Below are 19298 nucleotides of genomic sequence, written 5' to 3' on the forward strand. Positions count from 1 at the left end.
TAATAAGTGATAACTTTTTGTCCATTCTTTTCTTCATGTATAAAGTACCGTATTTACTTGCTTATATGACAACCCTAAAATAAGATGAGCCCCTAATAGTTTAGATTTTAACTTTCAGATTTGTTATAATTATAAATTATTGGAGGTTTGCCTTGAATCTGAATTTGTCTCCCCCATCCCACTGCTACAGCAGGGAAAATAAATCTGGGGGTCAGTTAGCCCCCCTTCCTTACCCTCTCGTGCACCGCACCAATTGCCCCCTCCAGTACCTTCCCCCTCTCCTTATTGTCAGACCCTGATTTGAGCACATATGAAAGCGCTGACTTTGAAATAAACATAATTTATCATATAGACAAATTACTACTGGTACCCTTAGACTTAGTTCATCCAGGATTGATGCATTTTACCTTTTTTTGAAAATGCTATATATTTTAGCACAGGTATTTGAAAAATACACTTTTAAGCAGCATTTTAGCACCTGCTTACATAGAATACAAACATGATATTAATCCAAAGCCAAAGTGAGGCGAGCAGCGCTGGCCTTGGCCCCCCGCTCTGTCCCCTTCATCGCCACAGTCATGGTGGTGCTCTGCCACGCCTCTGCCACCTCCTGTCCAGAATGCTCTTGGACAACTGTTTTTTCCAGTCAGCATTGTGACTGGCTGCCAAAACAACCAATCAGAGTGTGAATAAAGCATTACAGACAGACAGAGGCTTTTATTATATTAGAATTCTGAATACTTTATTTTCTTGTATATACCCCACACCTTTCCTACCAAAACCAGCCAGGAAAATTGGGGTTTGCATTACATGTGAGGAAAAGGGCTCCCTACAGGTCTGGAAATTTGTGGGGGAGGGAAAGACCAATAGCAGTATTAATTGCTGCAGCTCCTTAAACCCCCCTCCCCCCAAATTTTCAGACCCACAGGGGAGACCCTTCCCCAAGCATGCATTGGATTGGGGCAGTGCACAGGGTTCATTTTCAGTGCAGCACATGGTTCCAGAGCCTGCATATGGCCCTGGAACCAATGCACAGGAGTGGACCCAGCACACAATTCCAGGTTTGCAACGCTGGGTTGGGCTCTGCCTCACGATCTCTGACCTCTCATACTTATCTGTGCCCCAAGGTAAGATTTTTTTTTTTTGTCCTGCCTGGAGCCTTCCAAAATATAAGGCACATGTTATAGGTGAGAAAATATGGTATTTAACCTAAATTTTCCTGGTTGTTATTTAAGACTATTATGACTTATCCTGCCCTCTGTGGAAACAAAAGAGAATAATCTTTATAGACACAGTATTTGAAGGCTATTATCAAACCCTCCCCTAAGTCTTCTTACCACCTTGTTAGCTGCACTATGTTTGGTTAAAGAGCTTAGGTTGAAACTTCTGGTTTCCCAGAACCAGGAACAGAGAGTATTTACATCTATAGTCCTTAGCTACTTTCTTAATATTCAGACATCACCCAAACATGTTCTTTGAGTCTTCTAGCAAAGATGGGGAACAAGGGTTCTGTCTGTATAGAACAGTGAGCAAGACCTAGGGCCCAGTGAGTGACCTTCAAAAAGGTATAAGGCAGAAGGTAGTGACTTTGCAGACCAGTTCAGAGAGTGAATTTTACACTTAAAAACGAAAGGGGTTTTGTCTGGCATTGTTGGTAAGTAGAATGATAGATGAGTGAATGATGTGATGAGAAACTAGGTCAGAAATCTGGAGGTGCTGAGGCAATTAAAGTAAGTAAAAAGTGGAGGCAGAGAAGAAAAAAATTCCACACTAAGCTCTGAGTTTTGCAATAACTGTCTTTAAATGTACTTTTGCAATACGGATAGTGTGGGTTTTTTTAATGCTGCTGTATGTTTTATAGTATTGCAATGTGATATTATATAGGACAGACCATAGGAGCTAAAGAATTTTAGATATATAGAGCCTGAACTTCTAGTTTTTAATCGCATATAAGATCTACAAGAAAGATCCAAGGAAATGAGTCACGTGGGTCCCACTATCCCAATTTACTGGGAGAATTGATAACTTCTTCAAACACTGCTAGTTATAATTGGATTTCTGTCATCTATTCTGGTGTTATTTATCTATTTTTACAGTATTGCTGTCATTTTAAGAATCAGTATTGCATTATGTACATTATGCTGATCTTTTCTTGAAATAAAACCCAACTGCTTATAGATTCATAGATTGTAAGGGGCTGGAAGGGACCTCGCAATATAATCGGGTCTAGCCCCCCTGCACTAGGCAGGAAAGACAACTGGGGTCAGGTAACAGCAGCAAGGTGACCATCTAGTCTCCTCTTGAAGATTTCCAGAGTAGGTGATTGCACCACCTCTGGAGGGAGCTTATTCCACAGTCTGGACACCCTAACTGTGGAAACGTTTTTTCTAGTGTTAAGCCTGAAACCGTTTTCCAGGAGTTTGTGGCCATTACTCCTGTTTTTTCCCAAGGGTACCCTGGTGAATAGTTGTTCACTGAGCCCTTGATATATTCCCCTGATGTAGTGGTAAGCTGTTACCAAGTCCCCTCTCAGCCTTTTCTTTTATAGGCTGAAGAGGCCCAAGTCCCTTAGCCTTTCCTCATATGGCTCGCCTTGCAAGTCTCTGATCATATGGGTGGCTCTTTTCTGGACTCTCTCAAGGTTTTCCACGTCCTTGTTAAAGGCTTCTGATACTAAATTTCTAATAGTTAATAAAAGAAACGAAAGTTCAAGGTTCTCCTGTCAGAAAGGAATATGCGTAGTTTGTAATTGGTACATGTTCTCTCTTTTGACCAGGACTGGGAATACCTGTTAAATTCTGACTACCATCGAAACTTTGAGTCACACCCTTTGGCTGGAGCCTTGGGGTTAGATCCGTTGGAAATTTCAACTCCAAAAGAAGACTTTTTGCATAGCCTTAGCTTGGATTCCTCAACTCTTCTCTTCACACACATTCCTGCTATTTTCTTTGTGCTTCATTTGATCTATGAGGAGCTTAAATTGAACAGCCTGATGGGAGAAGGAATTCGTTCGCTTGTTTTTCTTTTGGTTCAGCTGGCAAGGTATGCTGCAGCTATCAGTCCTAGAAGTGAAGACCAGCTGTGATTAGGTTGCATCATGCCTTTTTTGATGTGTGTATACTGGTTTTGAAAGTGAATGCGATGACAACCTTTTAAAGCAAAGCACATCTTCACATATTTAAACAAATTTGTGAATTGGTGTCTAAGAATGTTTGTCACTAGCGAATACCTCTTACAGTTGGTATGTGCATAGTGCTTCACACCACCAAAGTGTTTACAAATGTTAATCCTCATAATACCCTGTTAGTCATGTCACACCAAAAGGGGTAAACTGAGGATGAATCCTGACTGACTTGTCCAAAAACACAGAAGGGCAGTAGCTCATGCCCAATGCAGGTTTAGGCCTCGGGAGTTCTTGGCTTCAAGTCCTGTTGTTAGACCATGCCTCTCTTTAGATTAAGAGTTCTCAAATTTTTGTTTGGTACACAACTTGAAAAAGTCAAAACTCATCCTGCAATTCACAGTCCTTTGTGTCTTCAGATGACCATTGCATTGTGTTATGGCTAGGAACTTGGCATAGTTTTGTACTAGTGATCCTTGAACATACTGTTTGGACCTTTGAGGGATTGTGGAAGTGCTGGCTTTGGAATGTGTTGGAAGCCCAGGCAACCCAGCTTTGAGGGCAGCACTTCTCAAGAGGTTTTGGAGCCAACGTTCTTGGGAAGCACTTCTGAACACTTAGAGCTCTGAGATAGCTGGAGGCCAGGAGAAGAGAAGCTTGTGGCAGTGTCTCAGAACTCAGGGTGGGAGGTAAGTTGTAGGGTGTGGTGGAAGCAAACTGATCCTTCCTTCTTTTGTCATGGTTTTGGAAAAGCTCAGTTCCTTTTTCATGTACAAATTCTAAACCCGAGTAAAATCAATAGCTGAAGTTCATAACTCAGAGAGGCTTATGTCAAAAACTCTCTATCTTTCTAGGGACTTAGAACTTGAAGCTTACATAGATTATTACTACAGAGACTACCCAGCACTTGTAAAAACTTCCAGACAAGCGTGCATAATTGAACAAGGTAAGTGTAAGGATTCCAAGTGAAAATGGCATTGCCCAGAAATGAGGACAAACAAAGTGGGTCTATAAATGTTATAATTTTCATGACCATTCTTACTAGAACTAGCCATTACATTGCTCCCCAAATACAAAATGCTTTTTACTTTTTTCCAATACACTGAGGTTGCTATTTTATTTTGTACTGGATTGTTAAAAAGACTTGGAGTTAGGGTATAAGTATCAATCAAAATAGACTTGTTGGGGGAGTTTTTTAATCAGTTTCCCACTGCTGATGTTTGAGTCTGTGTCCACATAGCCTGTTTTCTTCAGAATTTCTGGCAGGCAAGGGGAGTTAATTTTAATCTCATGGTGCACTTTTACATGTGCTCTGCTGCGTTCTGATTAGAATGTGTTGGAGCAGACTCAGTTAATAATAGAAGCAGGGTCGGAAGGGACCTTATAGATCTTCAAGTCTGACCCCCTGCCTGGGCAGGAGGAAAACTGGGCTCAAATGACCCCAGTCAGGTAGGCATCAAGCTGCCCAGGGTAGGAGCCAGCACCACTTCCCTTGGAAATTGGCTCCAGATCCTAGCCGCCCTAACTGTGAAGTAGTTCCTACAGATGTCTAATCTAAACCTACTTTCCAACAACTTGTGGCTGTTATTCCTTGTTATCCTAGGGGGTGCTAGGGGAAACAAGGTCTCCCCCAAACCCTTCTGGTCCCCCCTAGTGAGTTTATAGATGGTCACAAGGTCCTCAGCCTTCTCTTGTGAAGGCTGAACAGGTTCAGGTCCTGTAGCCTCTCATTGTAGGGTCTGCCCTGCTGTCCCCAGATCATGCGGGTGGCCCTCCTCTGGACCCTCTCAATGTTGTTCACATCCCTCTTGAAGTGGGGTGCCCAGAACTGGACACAGTACTCCAGCTGTGGCCTGACCAGTGTTGCGTAGCAGGGGAGGATCACCTCCTTGGCCCTACTTGAGATGCACCTGTGGATGCACGATAAGGTCCAGTTAGCCCTGCCGACCGTGACCTCGCATTGTCGGCCCATGTTCATCTTGGAGTCAATAATGACTCCAAGATCCCATTCTGCCTCCGTGCTCTCAAGAAGGGAGTTTCCCATCGTATAAGTGTGCTGCTGGTTACTGCTGCCCAAGTGCAGCACCCTGCACTTGTCAGTATTGAAACGCATCCTGTTTTTGTTAGCCCACCCCTGAAACCTATCCAGGTCCTGCTGCAGTCTTTCCCTCCCTACTAGCGTGCCCACCTCACCCCAGATTTTGGTATCATCAGCAAATTTAAACAGGTTGCTTTTCACCCTGTCAGCCAAATCGCTGATAAAGAAATTGAACAGTGCAGGCCCAAGGACCGAGCCCTGGGGGACTCTGCTGCCCACTTCCCCCCAGGTGGACCCGTCCACCACCACCCTCTGAGTACGACCCTCCAGCCAATTTGCAATCCATCTGACTGTGTAGGCATCAGTGCATTAGTCGCCTAGTTTTTTAATGAGGATGGGCTGGTCGACAGTGTCAAAGGCCTTGCTGAAGTCCAGAAAGACTACATCCACGGCGACACCTGCATCCAATGTTTTTGTGACCTGATCGTAAAAGGCAGTCAGGTTGGTCTGACATGACCTGCCCCTAATGAAACCGTGCTGGTTGTCCTTGAGCATCATCCCCGATGCCGGCCCATCACAGATGTGCTCCTTGATGATCTTCTCAAAGAGTTTCCCCAGGATTGAGGTAAGACTGACAGGCCTATAGTTGCCCGGGTCCTCCCTCCTCCCTTTTTTAAAGATGGGGACCACATTGGCTATCTTCCAATCATCTGGCAGCTGGCCTGAGCACCATGAGCACTCGTAAAGCTGTGCCAAGGGCCCTGCAATAACCCCTGCTAGCTCCCTCAACACCCTGGGGGAAGAGCATCTGGACCTGCTGATTTGAACACGTCCAGCCCCTCCAGAAGCACTCTAACCCGGTCCTCCTCAACCTTAGGTCTGGAGGCGTTCCCCTCGAGTCTGTCTTGAATCACGGTGAGGGAGTCCCAGTCCCTGCACAAGAAAACGGAGGTGAAGAATTTGTTAAAGAGGTCTGCCTTCTCCTCTGGCACAACCACCAGATTGCCCAGTATATCTTGCAGGGGCCCCACATTTCCCAGTGCCTTCTTCATCCTCCCTATATATTTGAAAAAGGACTTTTTATCTTTGATCTTGGACACTAGTCCTAGCTCTGTGTCCGCCTTAGCTTTCCTAACAGCCCCCCTACAGGCCCGAGCAGTGGAGGTATACTCCTCTTTGGAGATAGCCCCCCCCCCCCCCCCCCCCCGGGTGTATGCCGCCTTTTTGGCAGCTGGGCATTCCCGGACATCCTTGGTGAGCCAGGGGGGCTTTTGGGCACTCTTGCCCCCCTTGCTTCTTGTTGGGATCATCACCCCTTGGGCCCTGAGTATCGTCTCCTTAAGGAACGACCACTCATCTTGGGCACTGAGTTCCCTTGCCCTCGAGAACCCCAGTGCTTTTCCTCTGATGAGACTGTGCACCTCCTGGGTTAAGTGGAGGTCTTGTATCTCGGCCAGGAACCTCCTGGAACGGTCCGACCTGGCTGACTGCTCCTCCCAGCAAATGTCCAAGTAATTAAGATCACCCATGACAACTACATCCCTTGCCTTAAGTGCCTCTGCAAGCTGGCCCGAAAATTCCTGGTCCAACCTCCTCCCCTTGATTGGGGGGTCTGTAGTAGACCCCCACTGTTAAATCCCTCTCCCCATGACCCCCTTGTATCTTGACCCAGAGCACTTCAGCTTGCCCCTCCTCTGACCCCATTTTGCTGGCAGAGGATGTGTATTGCTCTTTGACATAGAGTGCCACACCCCCTCCCTTCCTTCCTTCTCTATCCCACCTGTAGAGCCTATAGCCCCTAATGCTAACTGCCCAGTTGTGGGACTGCCTAGTCGTGGGATTGATTAATCAAGTCTGCTGGAGCTTTCTGTCTCATGTATTCAGTGTTCCGCATTTCAAAATGGTGTTGGGGCGCTTTAACTAAAGCTCGTTGAACAAGCTGTAGTTGAAGTGCCCCCACAACCATTTTGACATGCAGGGCACTGAATATACGAGATTCTGTGGATATTTTAATTAGAGTGGCTCCTGAGAGCCACTCTAATTAAAATGCACTCCCCCCGGCACACATGATGACTGCTTTCAGTCCTACTGCTTGATGGATCATATCACAAATCCTCTACTACAAAAAAATTCTAATTGGTGCTCAACAGAAGGCCCACAGACTTCAGCCTGAATTACCATTCTGCGCCTGCCCCCCTGCCCTGCCCCGCCCCCCTGCATAATGTTTTTTTCAGAAGTGGGTTGAGTAGGATTGGTAATGAGATGCAGTGAAGCCTGTTGCACTGAATAGCACAAGCAGGACCTGCTCTGTGGATAAAGGCCTACAGTCTGTCAAGCTGTCAAGAGCCAATTTTTTTAAACCTGAAATAAAAAAAATAAGTCCTTTGCTTGCATTTTCTTTTTAATTTCTCATTGTTTGCAGTGGCAGAGGTACAGTAGGCACTTATACAAGAGATCCTGCTTCCTCTGCTGGGTATGAAGGCCCCCAGTAGTAACAGGCAAAAAAAGGCCTGTTAAACTTCTTCCACGCATTTGCAAATGGCAAAGGCAAAAAGGATTAAAGTAGGCTGTCTGTCTTCTTACCAAAATTGATAAAATGAGGATGAATGTATTACATTTTTCAGTTACGTTGTTTAGGAATAACTAATTCTGTATATTACTTCTGATTGAAGACTGAGATGATAATTTTTAAAAGGTTTATAAATATCTTAGTCATTTGCAAAGGTACATCTGTAAAGTTCCATCTACCTGAAAGTTGTATATTATATAAATTGTTTTGAGGAAATGTTGGAGATTACTGCATCTTAATTTAAGAAATAATAGGAAGATACCGTAGGACTTGATCTTAGGTTTAAGGATAGTGAAAACAGGTTTTTTTGCATGGTTTCCATGTGCTCAATATCACTACTGTTCATATGACTTAAGTCCAAACAGGTTTCATGCACCATCCTTCATTTTTTTCTGCTGAGCCTCCAAGTATATTTCAGTGGCTGAGTTCCTGTCTCAGGGGGGAAGGAGTGCAACCATATCCTTACTTGCCAGGAATCTGCGAGAGGAGCAAGCTGGTAGTTCTGGTATGTACTACAAGAATAGCCTCTGTTGTGCCTGTAGCAGGCAGCCAGGAGGCTGCGTCAGATTCTGTGGCGCCCCGGCCTGGCTTGTTGCGTGCATGCACTTAATAACACGTGGATTAATTGCTTCCCTGGGCTTAATCAGGATATTTAATAGGGCTCTGAGAAGCTTCAGTTGTGGATTCAATTTGGCCTGATTTGGCGGCTGAATCTCCAAATCCGAATCGAATCGGGAGACCCTTTAATCTTTCCAAATCAAATCGGAACCCTCTGAATTGATTCAGAGTGATTCGACAGTTGGGACATAGATGCAGCTTTACACATTTTTTCTACATACCTTAAGGTACCAGGTGGCTCATGAACAATGAGATGATGGGGTGGATGGAGCGTTCCATGGGAGAATATGGGGGGGGGGGGTGGTCCCAGCACTCTTGGCAGTAGACCCAGAAGTGGGCCAGAAGCACTTCTGGTCCACTTCTGTATCCACTGTGGAGCACGTGGGGGACCCACCCCCCAGATCGGCAACTGGTGCCTCCTGGGTCTGGGGGGGCAGCCAGGGTCCCCCATGGCTGATAGCTGAGCGGGAGGGGGTCCCCCACGCACTCAGTGGCAGACCCGGAAGTGGATTGGAAGTACTTCTGGTCCACTTCTAGGTTCACTGCTGAGCACATGGGTGGGGGTCCTGTGCGATGCTCTATCTGCCCCACCATCTCAGCATTCACGAGCCACACCTGGTACCTTGAGGTATGTAGAAAAAACATTTAAAGCTGTGTCTGTGGCTGAATCGCTGATTCTCCAAATTAGAATCAAATCTTCAGATTCAGCTGAATCAAATAGGGACAGTGATCTGAGTCAACGAATCGAATCACTGTCCCCTGAATCGGGCCAAATCTAAATTGAATACAGCCTGCTTTGCACACTTCTAGTATTTAAGTCACAGTTTTGGGGCATCTGAGAGGGGGGCTATGGCAAATTTTGGAGTGGCTGTAGCCCCCTTCCAGCGCCACCTCTGCCTGCCCCGTGTGCAGCCCTGGTCCAGCTGGCCCCCCTCCCTGCCTCCTGCTCCCCCTGAACTAGATGCAGCTCAGTCCTGTGCCCTGCCCCAGTTGGGCAGTGCCTGCCCCTGCCCTAGCCCCACTCTGTCCCTCACTGGGGCGGACTTCAGTCTGCCCCCTCCCCATGCCCCTTCCCTTCCCTACTCCCTTCCCCTGCAACAGACTTACAACCCGGATGCTGCTCTCTATGCTGCTGGGCTGCATGTTGGCAATCGGATCGGTATTGGCCGATGTGGCTGGTCAACAATTGGCCATCAGTATCAGCCCAAAAAATCTTTTCAGTGCAGCCCTAGTTTCCCCCCACGCACTTCCTGCAGAAAAACGCTGATTTTCCCTTTTAAAGGAGAAAAACACAGATTTTGCTTTTAAAGGAGAAAAATGTGGCTTTTCTCCTTTGAAAAAGAAAAAAGTAGATTTCCTTTTGAAGCAGGAAACCATGAGTTTACCCTTTTTGCAAACAGCTCTCTGCAGGCTGGCAGAGTTCTAGCCTGTAACAAGCTGCTTGCAAAAAGGGCACAAAACCCTAAGCGGTGTCTGGAAGGGAAGAGGACAGGGTGGGTGGGACTGAGAATCTGAGACCAGCCAGGGCTGACTCAGATTCACTTTGCCTCCTACAGCCTTGGGGGCTGGGGGCCCCCTCTGGCAGGGCAGGGCAGGGCAGGGCAGGGCAGGGGGGCAGGGGCAGGGAGCTGTCAGTTGGGAATGAGGGGGGCAGCGATTTCCTGGTCCCTGTGCAGCCTGTGGGCCTGATTTCATGGGTTTCAGGGCCTGCCAATTGGCCTTGTAGGGAAGGGGTGAGGGGGGAAGCCTGGTGACAGGCAGGGCAAGTGGAGGGAGAGAAGGAGGGGAAGTTGGAGGGGGATGCAGCAGGGGCCACTGACGGCCAGGCGGGGTCTGCCTCAGCCACCTCTTAGCCCCCACTAAATGGGGATCGCTGCCCCCCCTCCTCCCCACCTCTTCTGCCTGCCCTGCCTGCTGCCAGGCTTCCCTTGGCTGGACGATGGCAAAATATGGGACACACACAGGCCCTGACAGGGCTGGGAAACTGTGGCTTTGGAGTTGGGGGCAACGGCATAAGCCAGAGCAGGGCACTGGCATTTTAGGGCTGCTCAGTGCCATAGAGCAGCAGGGGGGACAGCTGCAGTTGGACCTGTGTCCTAGTGCAGGGGGCTAACTGCTACCAGGAGGGAGTGAGTGGTGGGTAGGCAGAGGCTGTGGCTTGGCAGTGGGGGGCACTGGCATATCAGGGCTGCTCAACACCACAAAGCAATGTTGGGAGGAGGGGGCAAACAGCAGTCACGTCTGGACCTGTGTCCTGGTGAGGGAAGGGGGCAAGGGGATTTTCTACAATAAAAAACCCAAAATCAAATTCCAAAATTTATAGGTATTTAGAATTTATTTTATTATAATGATTGAGGCACTAATGGGCTTCTAAATTGCTTTAAAATTGTAAATATATCAATAAAACGTTGTGTTCAGTTATTACGTATCTGTGGTGTTTCATTTTAATCATGGAAAAACATGGATTTTGTGTGTTTTAATCAGATAATCTTGGATTTTTTTTATCGGAGAAAACCAGAATCCCTGTTGAATCCCTGCTGATAACATAGCGTGTCCAGTAATAGGAGACAGTCTGTGTGAGGTGGCAGGAAATTCCTGATGCCACACCAGGAAGTTCCTGCTGTCTGCTGCCTCACCCAGACTGTCTCCTGGGATGCCACACTTCTGGGCACTGCGTTTTCCAGGAAGACCTTACTTTGTTACATAGTAATGACTCTGGAAAAGTCTTTTCTTCCTATATTCTGCCTTCCAAATAATATAGTATATGTTTTATTTGGGAGTGCATAGTATGCAAGAAAAATATGGTATTTTAAAAAGTTTGCTATGCAAAAGGTAGATTTTTTTCAGTTAAATATTAATTTTGGAGGATTCTCTTAGCATTTTAAGAGTTGTTTCACCAAAGTTAAATACTAAAACCAACCAGTAAATGTAAAACAGAGTAAAAGTCAAGGTAATCTTAAGTAATGAATCACCACTCGTACCTTCACAGTAAACTTGTCAGTCTATTTAAGATATCATTTACATTATTCTTTTTTCAGCTGACGTAAATTGTTTATTTGTCATTTAATTAGCACTTTATTATTTAGTAATTTGGCATTTTTTTTCCTACACAGAGTGTTGCACTGTACATACTTGGCGATGAAAGAGCTGTTTCAAATGAAGCATCACATTATTTGTACAGAATAACTTCAGGTACTCGGACTTGAAAAACTACCAGAATGTTTCTCTGTGTATTTGTGTATACACTGGTTTTTATCCTTTTTACCCAGAGGAGACAGAAATAATATTATCTTTATTTTTCTCTTACAGGGCAAAGAAAACAGCCTGCAGAACAGGATGACTGTCGGTACATTAAATACAATTAATTAATAAATTTGCACTCCGATGTGGCTGGACTTGTGATAAACCTTTATGCTCTCCTTTCCCATTCCTTTAAGATGCAGTGTCACACAAAGCACATCTGTTTCCAACCTAGCTGAAAAATTAGTTATCTGGATGACTAATGTAGGTATGAGAGGCTTTTATCATTTTTCATGTGGATCATCACTGTGTGTCACGGTTTTATGTTTGAGTAGCCTGCTTGTCTAGGCTAGAAATATACTTTTTTTTTGTATTTTGTGGGGCGTTTTTTATAACTCTTAAGGCTGTCTCTCTCTAATTTTTAGGTTTCACTTTGAGAGATTTGGAGTCTCTCCCCTTTGGGGTTGCTCTTCCTATCAGAGATGCAATATACCGCTGCCGAGAGCAGCCTGCCTCAGACTGGCCAGAAGCTGTCTGTCTCTTGATTGGGCGTCAGGATCTTTCCAAACAAGCACATGAAGGGAACTTGCCAAAGAGTAAATCTGTGAGTATCAGCCTTAAAGGAATTTTGCAAAGGCAGGTATCACAATGCTGTAGTGGGCACTCAAATAGAGTGTCTAAATGCTTAAAAAAGTTATATTAGTACGAGTTGTCTTTCAGCAGCTGGCCAGAATAGTAGAGGTGCAGTGATGCATCAGTCTAATCTCAGATTGGTACCAATATAAAGAAACCTGGCTGTATCGGATATCGGCCTGATGGGGCTGATAAATGCCCATGCTATGCGCAGCCACAGTACGGCATTCAGGCCGTGCCTCCAGTTGGTAAGTCTGGTGTGGTGGAAGGGGAGGGGGGGAGGGGAGGGGCTGGGGGGGGGGGGGCAGATCAACACCCCCTGCGGAGAGGGAGGGGGTAGGGGCAGGTGCTGCCCAGGTTGGGGGCGGGGGGTGGAGCCGTGGCTCGTGGGGTGGGGGAGGCAGCTCCCGCCGCTGCTTGCACCCCAGAAGGGCACTGGGTGGGCTTGTGCCCCCCAGATTTGCATGGGGTGGGGTGGGGCGGGGCAAGCTGCAGCCAGGGCTGTGTGGGGCTCTTCTCAGTGGGGCTGGCTTTGGAGGGGGTGCCAGCGGCACTGGGAGGATGCTGCATCCACCCCAAATTTCACCGCCTTCTTGCTCCCAGCGCTGCTGCCACCAGCTACCCAGAACAGGCCTGGCTCTTCTTGGTGCATGGGTGGAGGCAGGGTGCTGCGCCATGGGTGGTGGTGGTGCTGGGAGTGGAGTGGCGGCGAAATCTGGGGTGGATGCAGCATCCTCCCAGTGCCGCTGGCGCCCACTCCAAGCCCAGGCCCTGCCAAAAAGAGCCCTGGCTGCAGATCCAAAGAGCACACACTTTCCCATCCCCTTCCCCCTGTGCCCTCCTGGGGTGCAAGCAGCCATGGCAGCCGTCCCCTTCCCCCCTCCCCATGAACTGTGGTTCTGGCTCCTCCCCACCCCCCACCCCTGCCTGGGCAGCCCCTCCCCACTCCCTCACCGTGGTGGGTGTTGATCTGCCCCCCTTGTGCCCCTTCCCTCCCCTTTCACCACGCGGGACTTAGCAGCTGGAGGCAGCTATATTGGAAATAGGATTGGTATCAGCCAATATGCCTCCTAAAATATCAGCTATCGGTACCGGCCCCAAAAATCTGCATCGGTTCACCTCTACAAAATATATTAAAACATATAGAAAGTATGGTATCTTGACTCCTGATTAGTGAAAGCAACATAAGATTTACATATGTGTAAAGTTTTAATACAAAAAACATTGTCTGGTGTTAGAAGGACAAGTTTATTAAATATAGAGATTCTCTTAAATTATTAAAGAAAAATAAAAGTCCATCTATTTTACTCTTTAGGTAAAAATCTCCAGAGGTTTTCTCTCCAAAGCAACTGGGCTGCTTCTGTAACCACTGTTACTTTCTAGAAAGGTTGTGACTTTGAGGTGAGGGGGAAGCTTCAGTGCTCTGTCCCCAAAGCAGATGCACTGAGATGTGCATGACTACTAATGTAGCTCTGGTGTGTATTTTCCCTGTTCTCTGCAGCAGTTCCACTGAAGTTTACTGTTGTACTTATAGTATATCTCCTTCCCCCAAAAGATTTTTCTTTGGGGTTTTTGTGTCCTAGGTACCTGTGAAAAAAAAGTCTTCCTTTAAATCATTAACACCTTGTGTATCAGTGGGCTATTTGTGCATCCTTTACTGAGGCCTTTGCCCAAAGCCAAAACACTGATAGGCTCAGAACGTGGCAGTGTGGCAATCATAAAGCCACACAATGGTAGTGCAGAGATAGCATCCACTCAGAAGTCACAAAGGGAGAACTAGTGCTTTCAGCACATCCTGATAGAGATCATTATCTCAGGATTTTGTTTTTCTAGAATGGTATTAAGAAGAAGACTAGGTCCTGTAACGGTGTTTGCAAATCTAAATTCCAGTTATTTTCATTCAGAAGAAAATAAACTATAGGCATAAATCATCTTATCCACCATTCATTAAAATCTATCTTATCTTCAGCCAATGACCTTTTTACCTCAGGTGATGTTTTGTAACCATGCTGGATCTAAACTGACATCAGATTTGATTTTATCACTTGTCTTATTTGAGGCATTGTTATAATTGTTGCCTTAAAAGGATAAAATGGTTTACAAAAACCAAATTGTTTGTCATTTTTTAGTTGAGCAGGGTGGAGTTTCCTGTTTCAAAACGGACGCTAGCTCTATGGGTGGTGCTGTTATGTATTGAAAATTTTGATTGCATATTTATGAAAAGAAATTGTTTTTCATTCATTAACTGCTTATTTGTTTGTGCTTCATAATGTCATGTGTTTGTAGTCAGTGAAGAGCTTATGTCTGATGTGTTCTGTATGATGTGGTATCTTCACTTGGTGAACTTCTGGGGTTCAGTATTGGAAAAATAACCCAGTAGAGGCTAATTTGTTTGATGTGTTTTCTTTGTCCCCAAATTATATCTTGTTTCAGCATTAAACTTTTTTTCTTACTTCTTTAGTAAACCAAATTCAGTAGAAAAGGGAAGCATGCTAACCTACCTTACAGTTACTATCCAAATTGTTCTTTCAGGTCATTTGGAACAGATGGTGATTTCTGGCCTGCAAAGAGTCTCTGTAGGACTTTTTTTAGCTTGAATTAATTTAGCGAGTATCAGATTTAAGAGACTTAAACCAATCTAGTACAGGCACATCCAGGGCACATTTGGTTGCACAGTTCAGCCATCACAGTTGTCTTGTCCTAGCACAACCCTGTAATTCTTGATTTTGTTTTGAGTTGAGATTGTCTTGCAGTGAACCTATTGTATTTTTGGGATGTGATGTGTGGGCCCTTAAAGGCATAATAGAGACCACTAGACCCAAATCAGGATTTGATAAATGTGCTAAGAAATGTTACAGGGGTATAGGTTGTAGCTGTGTTGGTCTAAGGACATAGGCAGACAAGGTTCCTTGGGTGAATTTGATATCTTTTATTAGACCAACCCAAATGGTTGGAGAACAGTTACTAAGCAAGCTTTCGAGTTCAAAAACCCTTCGTCAGGCTAAGGAAGTTTCAGTAGTCGGTGTGTGCTCTTCCTGGATGGAATGAAAAGTAAAGAAGCCAGGGGCTGGGCTGGGCTGGGGAGTCAGTTGCCAGGCAGATTGTAATGTATCAAAAATCCAATGTCTATGTTTAGTCCATGATCTCTAGTATCCAGGAGGTTGATGAAATGGAGCTCATAGGCTCGTCTCTGGGAAGTGTTGTGTAAGTTTCCCTTGAGGATCAGGACTGAGAGATTGGAGAGAGAGTGGCCCTTCTGTGAGAAATGTGCCCCCACCAGTAATTGGGTATTTCTGTCTTAGATAGATTTCCAGTGTGCATTCATTCTGGTGCGCAGTTGTTGTTTGGTCTCTCCTACGTATTTTCTATCAGGGCATTTGGTGCGTTGGATGAGATATATTACATTTCTGGAGGTGCAGCTGTAAGATCCAGGGATGCTGATGGCTCTGTTGTGGGGTGTAGTAAGAAATGTTAAGGTTTTACCACATTCTCATTACTTTTGAGTAGCACAGTGCTGGCGTATGAGCTTGGAAGGCACCCAAGTGTCAGTGTAACACATTACATTGTGAAAAGTGCATACATAGAATCAACTATCCTAAATGCTTGCAATTTTTAAAATCAGTACTGAAAGTTAGATTTCTAAATAAATAACCTGATTTTTCAGAAGTGCTGAGCATGTTCAGCTCTCACTTAAGACTGCTGCAGGAGTACATCCCTGTTCAGGTTAGCAGTGACGCATGTGCTTGAATAAAGGGTGCACTCAAATATGTGGTTAAGTGTTACTGAATTGGGCCTGGTAGGTGCTGGGTGCTTCTGAAAGTCAGGCCACCTGTTGAGGAGTCTAAGTATGCTTTTAGAAGCCTAACTTTAGGCTCTCTTTAAAAAAAAGTATTTTCCCTGTTTCCATTTTCCACTACTGAACTTAGAAAATGAAAAACGTGGGAGAAATACATGCACTTCCTTATTGTCCTTGTATATGTTTGATACTTGTGTAGGAACATAGAGGGAGCATTCTTGATTCTCCAAAGGTTCTGTTCCATCTACAATGGAATATCATTAAGAAGGTTACAGTACCTCAGCAGTCATCTATTTGCATTTTCTTGCCTTTTCTACTTTTGCAACAGGAGTTAAAGTTGTCAAAGTCCATTTGCTTCATTGTTGGAACCTAAGAAACAATATTTTCCAATCTGTGTGATCACATTTATCCTACTGGTGTGTGTGAATATGATCAGTTCCAAGTTCTGAAGCTCCAGAGATCTCAGTCCCTTACTCCCAGAGAATCCTCACTTTAGGTGACAGCTGCACACCTCGGGTCTCGCTACTGTCATTTTGTTGGTTTAATAAAACTCAGTGGTCTAGGTTCACTTTCTTAGAAATAATTTCCCTCTTTTTTTTGTTCCCTTTTAGTCTGTTTCCCAAGTGCTCTCATCTGATGTGCCTTCAGGAGCTGAGGCAGAAGAGGAGGATGATGGTATGAATGATATGAACCAGGAAGTGATGTCACTAATATGGAGTGAGGATTTGAGAGTACAGGAAGTACGCAGACTCCTTCAAAGTGCCCATCCTGTACGCGTCAATGTAGTACAGATGCCAGAAGTCAGTGATCATGAATATATAGAAGAAAAAGAAAACAGGTAAATTGTTTCTAGTGGTTATTTACCAGTGGCTTACTTAGATGGGGATGACTGTAACTCTCCACATTATAAACATCTCCAGATAGTATTTGTGTAATACCAAAGAGGTGGCTGGGAAATATCATTCTCTATTTTGTTTGTTTGTTCTGAAGTACGTGATTCTCTTGGGGAAGGGGGGAAGAAGAATTGTAGATTAATAGAAGTAGTCTTTTAGTTGGTTATCTCTCCTCAGAGAATTAAAACAGAGAGAAAACACAAGAGAGCATTCTGGGACAGGTTGCAGATTGCCACTTCCTTTACTGTAAAATTTTAGCTGTTCTGAGAAGTAGTAAGGGTTAAGGGTGTGTGACTGGGAGTACAGTTATACATGTCATGCAAATACTGTTGGTGAATTTTAAATTTTAAATGAGGGATAACCACATATCCCTGTATGTTTCACTGGTCACCAGTATTAAGAGAGATCCTGTGTTCATATTATTCACATAAGAGGTTTGTGTTTCAAAATCAAGGATTCTGAGCTTTAGCATGAATAAAAACTGAAGTATCCGTCTGAACTGCTGGAACAAAATATAGGCAAGATTGTTGGATTGGCCTGGCCTCAAAAGAACATGTTGAAGTTGGGCTGTTATGGCCTGAAAGTATTTTGTAGCATCCTGTCTGGTTCAAAAGAAGCAAAGATGCATGGGATCCAATTCTAGACTGACCCAGCTGTTCAAAAACATCATAACTCACATTCTGATGTTAAATGCAACCTGTTTGTCAGACAAATGTGAGATCTTCTGTGTAGTGCACATAGACTCAGTATATTGTGATGCATCTTTACAAAATCATGGAGCTGGTTTATCAGTTAATATCTTAGGAACAAATAAACTGTCTGAAATGTAGAATAAGTGAGAGAGACCATGCCACATTCTCTCCTAATTGAGTGTTTCCAGCATAAAGACCACAAATCTAATTTTGATCCATGGAGTATCCTGCTTAATGGTTTCCATGGAAGGGGTTTTGCCTCTCTCTGAGGGTCTTGTTGCACATTAATTTTAAGCAGCTCCTGGAGCTCTTAACCCGTGGGTTGTCCACACATTAATGCTTTCAGATAGTTTTACACACACTTTAGGCAACTTAGTTATTCTACTTTAGGGCAGGTTTATCTCTGATCCATGTTACCCAGCTCTTGTTCCATTAGTGTGTGGCTACTCCCTACTGATGAGCCACCCAAATTGCAGTCCTCCAGTATCCCAGGATGTAGTGCCCTCTCCCCCACCCTCCTGTGTGGACAGACTTTCCACCCCCTGAACTCTACTGCCCAGGGGGCAGTTCTGGCATTAAGCCACCTCCCCCTCCAGCCCCTGGGGGTGTGACTTTCCCACCTCCAGGAGTGCAACCCTATGCAAATAACCTGTAGAACACATGCCAGCAAGCCAGGTTGCAGGGCATGGACAAGTTTAGGAATGGGTGCTAGAGGATTTGCAGGGAATGAGGTAGGAAGCTGGGTGGGCTAGGGCTTCCCTTCCAGGGCAGGGGCAGTAGCTCCCCCAAAAGTACTTTCCCTCGCTGCTCCCACCTCCCAGCCATCGTGGGAAGCATGACCAGCACCCCTTGCACCCCAATCCCAATTTATTAAAACATGACATGTCCTTTAATTTACTTCCTCTTTATTTCTTTTAAAATTCTCTTTGCTTTTTATTTTATCCTTCAGTGGCTGACTTCTTTTATTTCACCACCCTTCCCCCACTCCCATTTCCTTTCCATCTTTCATTATTCACCTCCATCCCATTAATTCTCAGCTTCATGTTCTCCCTTCCCCCAACTCATTTCTCACCCCCCTGCACCTAGACCAGGGATAGAAGTCTTTCATGGCTCACCAGCCCTGTAGTGGCAACTCTCAGCTGTAGATCCTAGTCTGGTCCCTGCTCACCAGTCCTCTAGTGGCAAGTCGTGGGTGTGCAGATCAGGGACAGTCAGAGAAGGTTTTTAGCCTTAAGGTGTGACTGCTCCAAACTTGAGCTAGCACTAACACGGATCAACATATGAGCAGCTTAAAGTCAAATGTGTAATAAGGGCCTAAATCAACAGATGACGCTACATCTACAGAAGACTGGCCAGCAGCATTGAACAGGTAGCACACTAGTTTTCTGCATATAGACCCACTATTTGCCTTCTTTCCATTGAATGACTTTATTTCTCTCCGTCAAACCCAAGACTATGCAATAAGGGTGAAATATGATGAAAGTGTTATTCATGGCAGTAATTTGTAATGGTTTGATACTCAGTGCACTTTTCCCTGGTTTTTGGATCACATTGATCAGAGTGAGTGCTTGGTTCAGTTCTGCCCACTGGAGTCTCCCATCCTAGAAGGCCACAGCTGCTTGGGTGCAGAAGGTAAGGGACAGTGGGCCTGATCCTGTTAACCAGGGTTTACCCCATTTCACCGTGCTCCATGGTTTT

The 19298-nt window shown here is 45.2% G+C and overlaps 1 protein-coding gene across 2 annotated transcripts in view; it reads left to right on the top strand.

Annotated features, from left to right (window-relative positions):
• The window catches only part of ANAPC1 (anaphase promoting complex subunit 1), an 89415-nt gene that overhangs the window by 28763 nt on the left and 41354 nt on the right, over positions 1 to 19298 (top strand). For both annotated transcript variants that reach the window (XM_019480092.2, XM_014598197.3), the window contains exons 19-26: positions 2777 to 3042; positions 3976 to 4067; positions 8085 to 8233; positions 11460 to 11538; positions 11656 to 11692; positions 11784 to 11854; positions 12012 to 12190; positions 16627 to 16853. In XM_019480092.2, coding sequence (XP_019335637.1) covers positions 2777 to 3042; positions 3976 to 4067; positions 8085 to 8233; positions 11460 to 11538; positions 11656 to 11692; positions 11784 to 11854; positions 12012 to 12190; positions 16627 to 16853 — 1100 coding nt within the window. The remainder of the gene's footprint in view (positions 1 to 2776; positions 3043 to 3975; positions 4068 to 8084; positions 8234 to 11459; positions 11539 to 11655; positions 11693 to 11783; positions 11855 to 12011; positions 12191 to 16626; positions 16854 to 19298) is intronic.

Source organism: Alligator mississippiensis, chromosome 1, assembly GCF_030867095.1.
Source record: "Alligator mississippiensis isolate rAllMis1 chromosome 1, rAllMis1, whole genome shotgun sequence".
Taxonomy (NCBI): domain Eukaryota; kingdom Metazoa; phylum Chordata; order Crocodylia; family Alligatoridae; genus Alligator; species Alligator mississippiensis.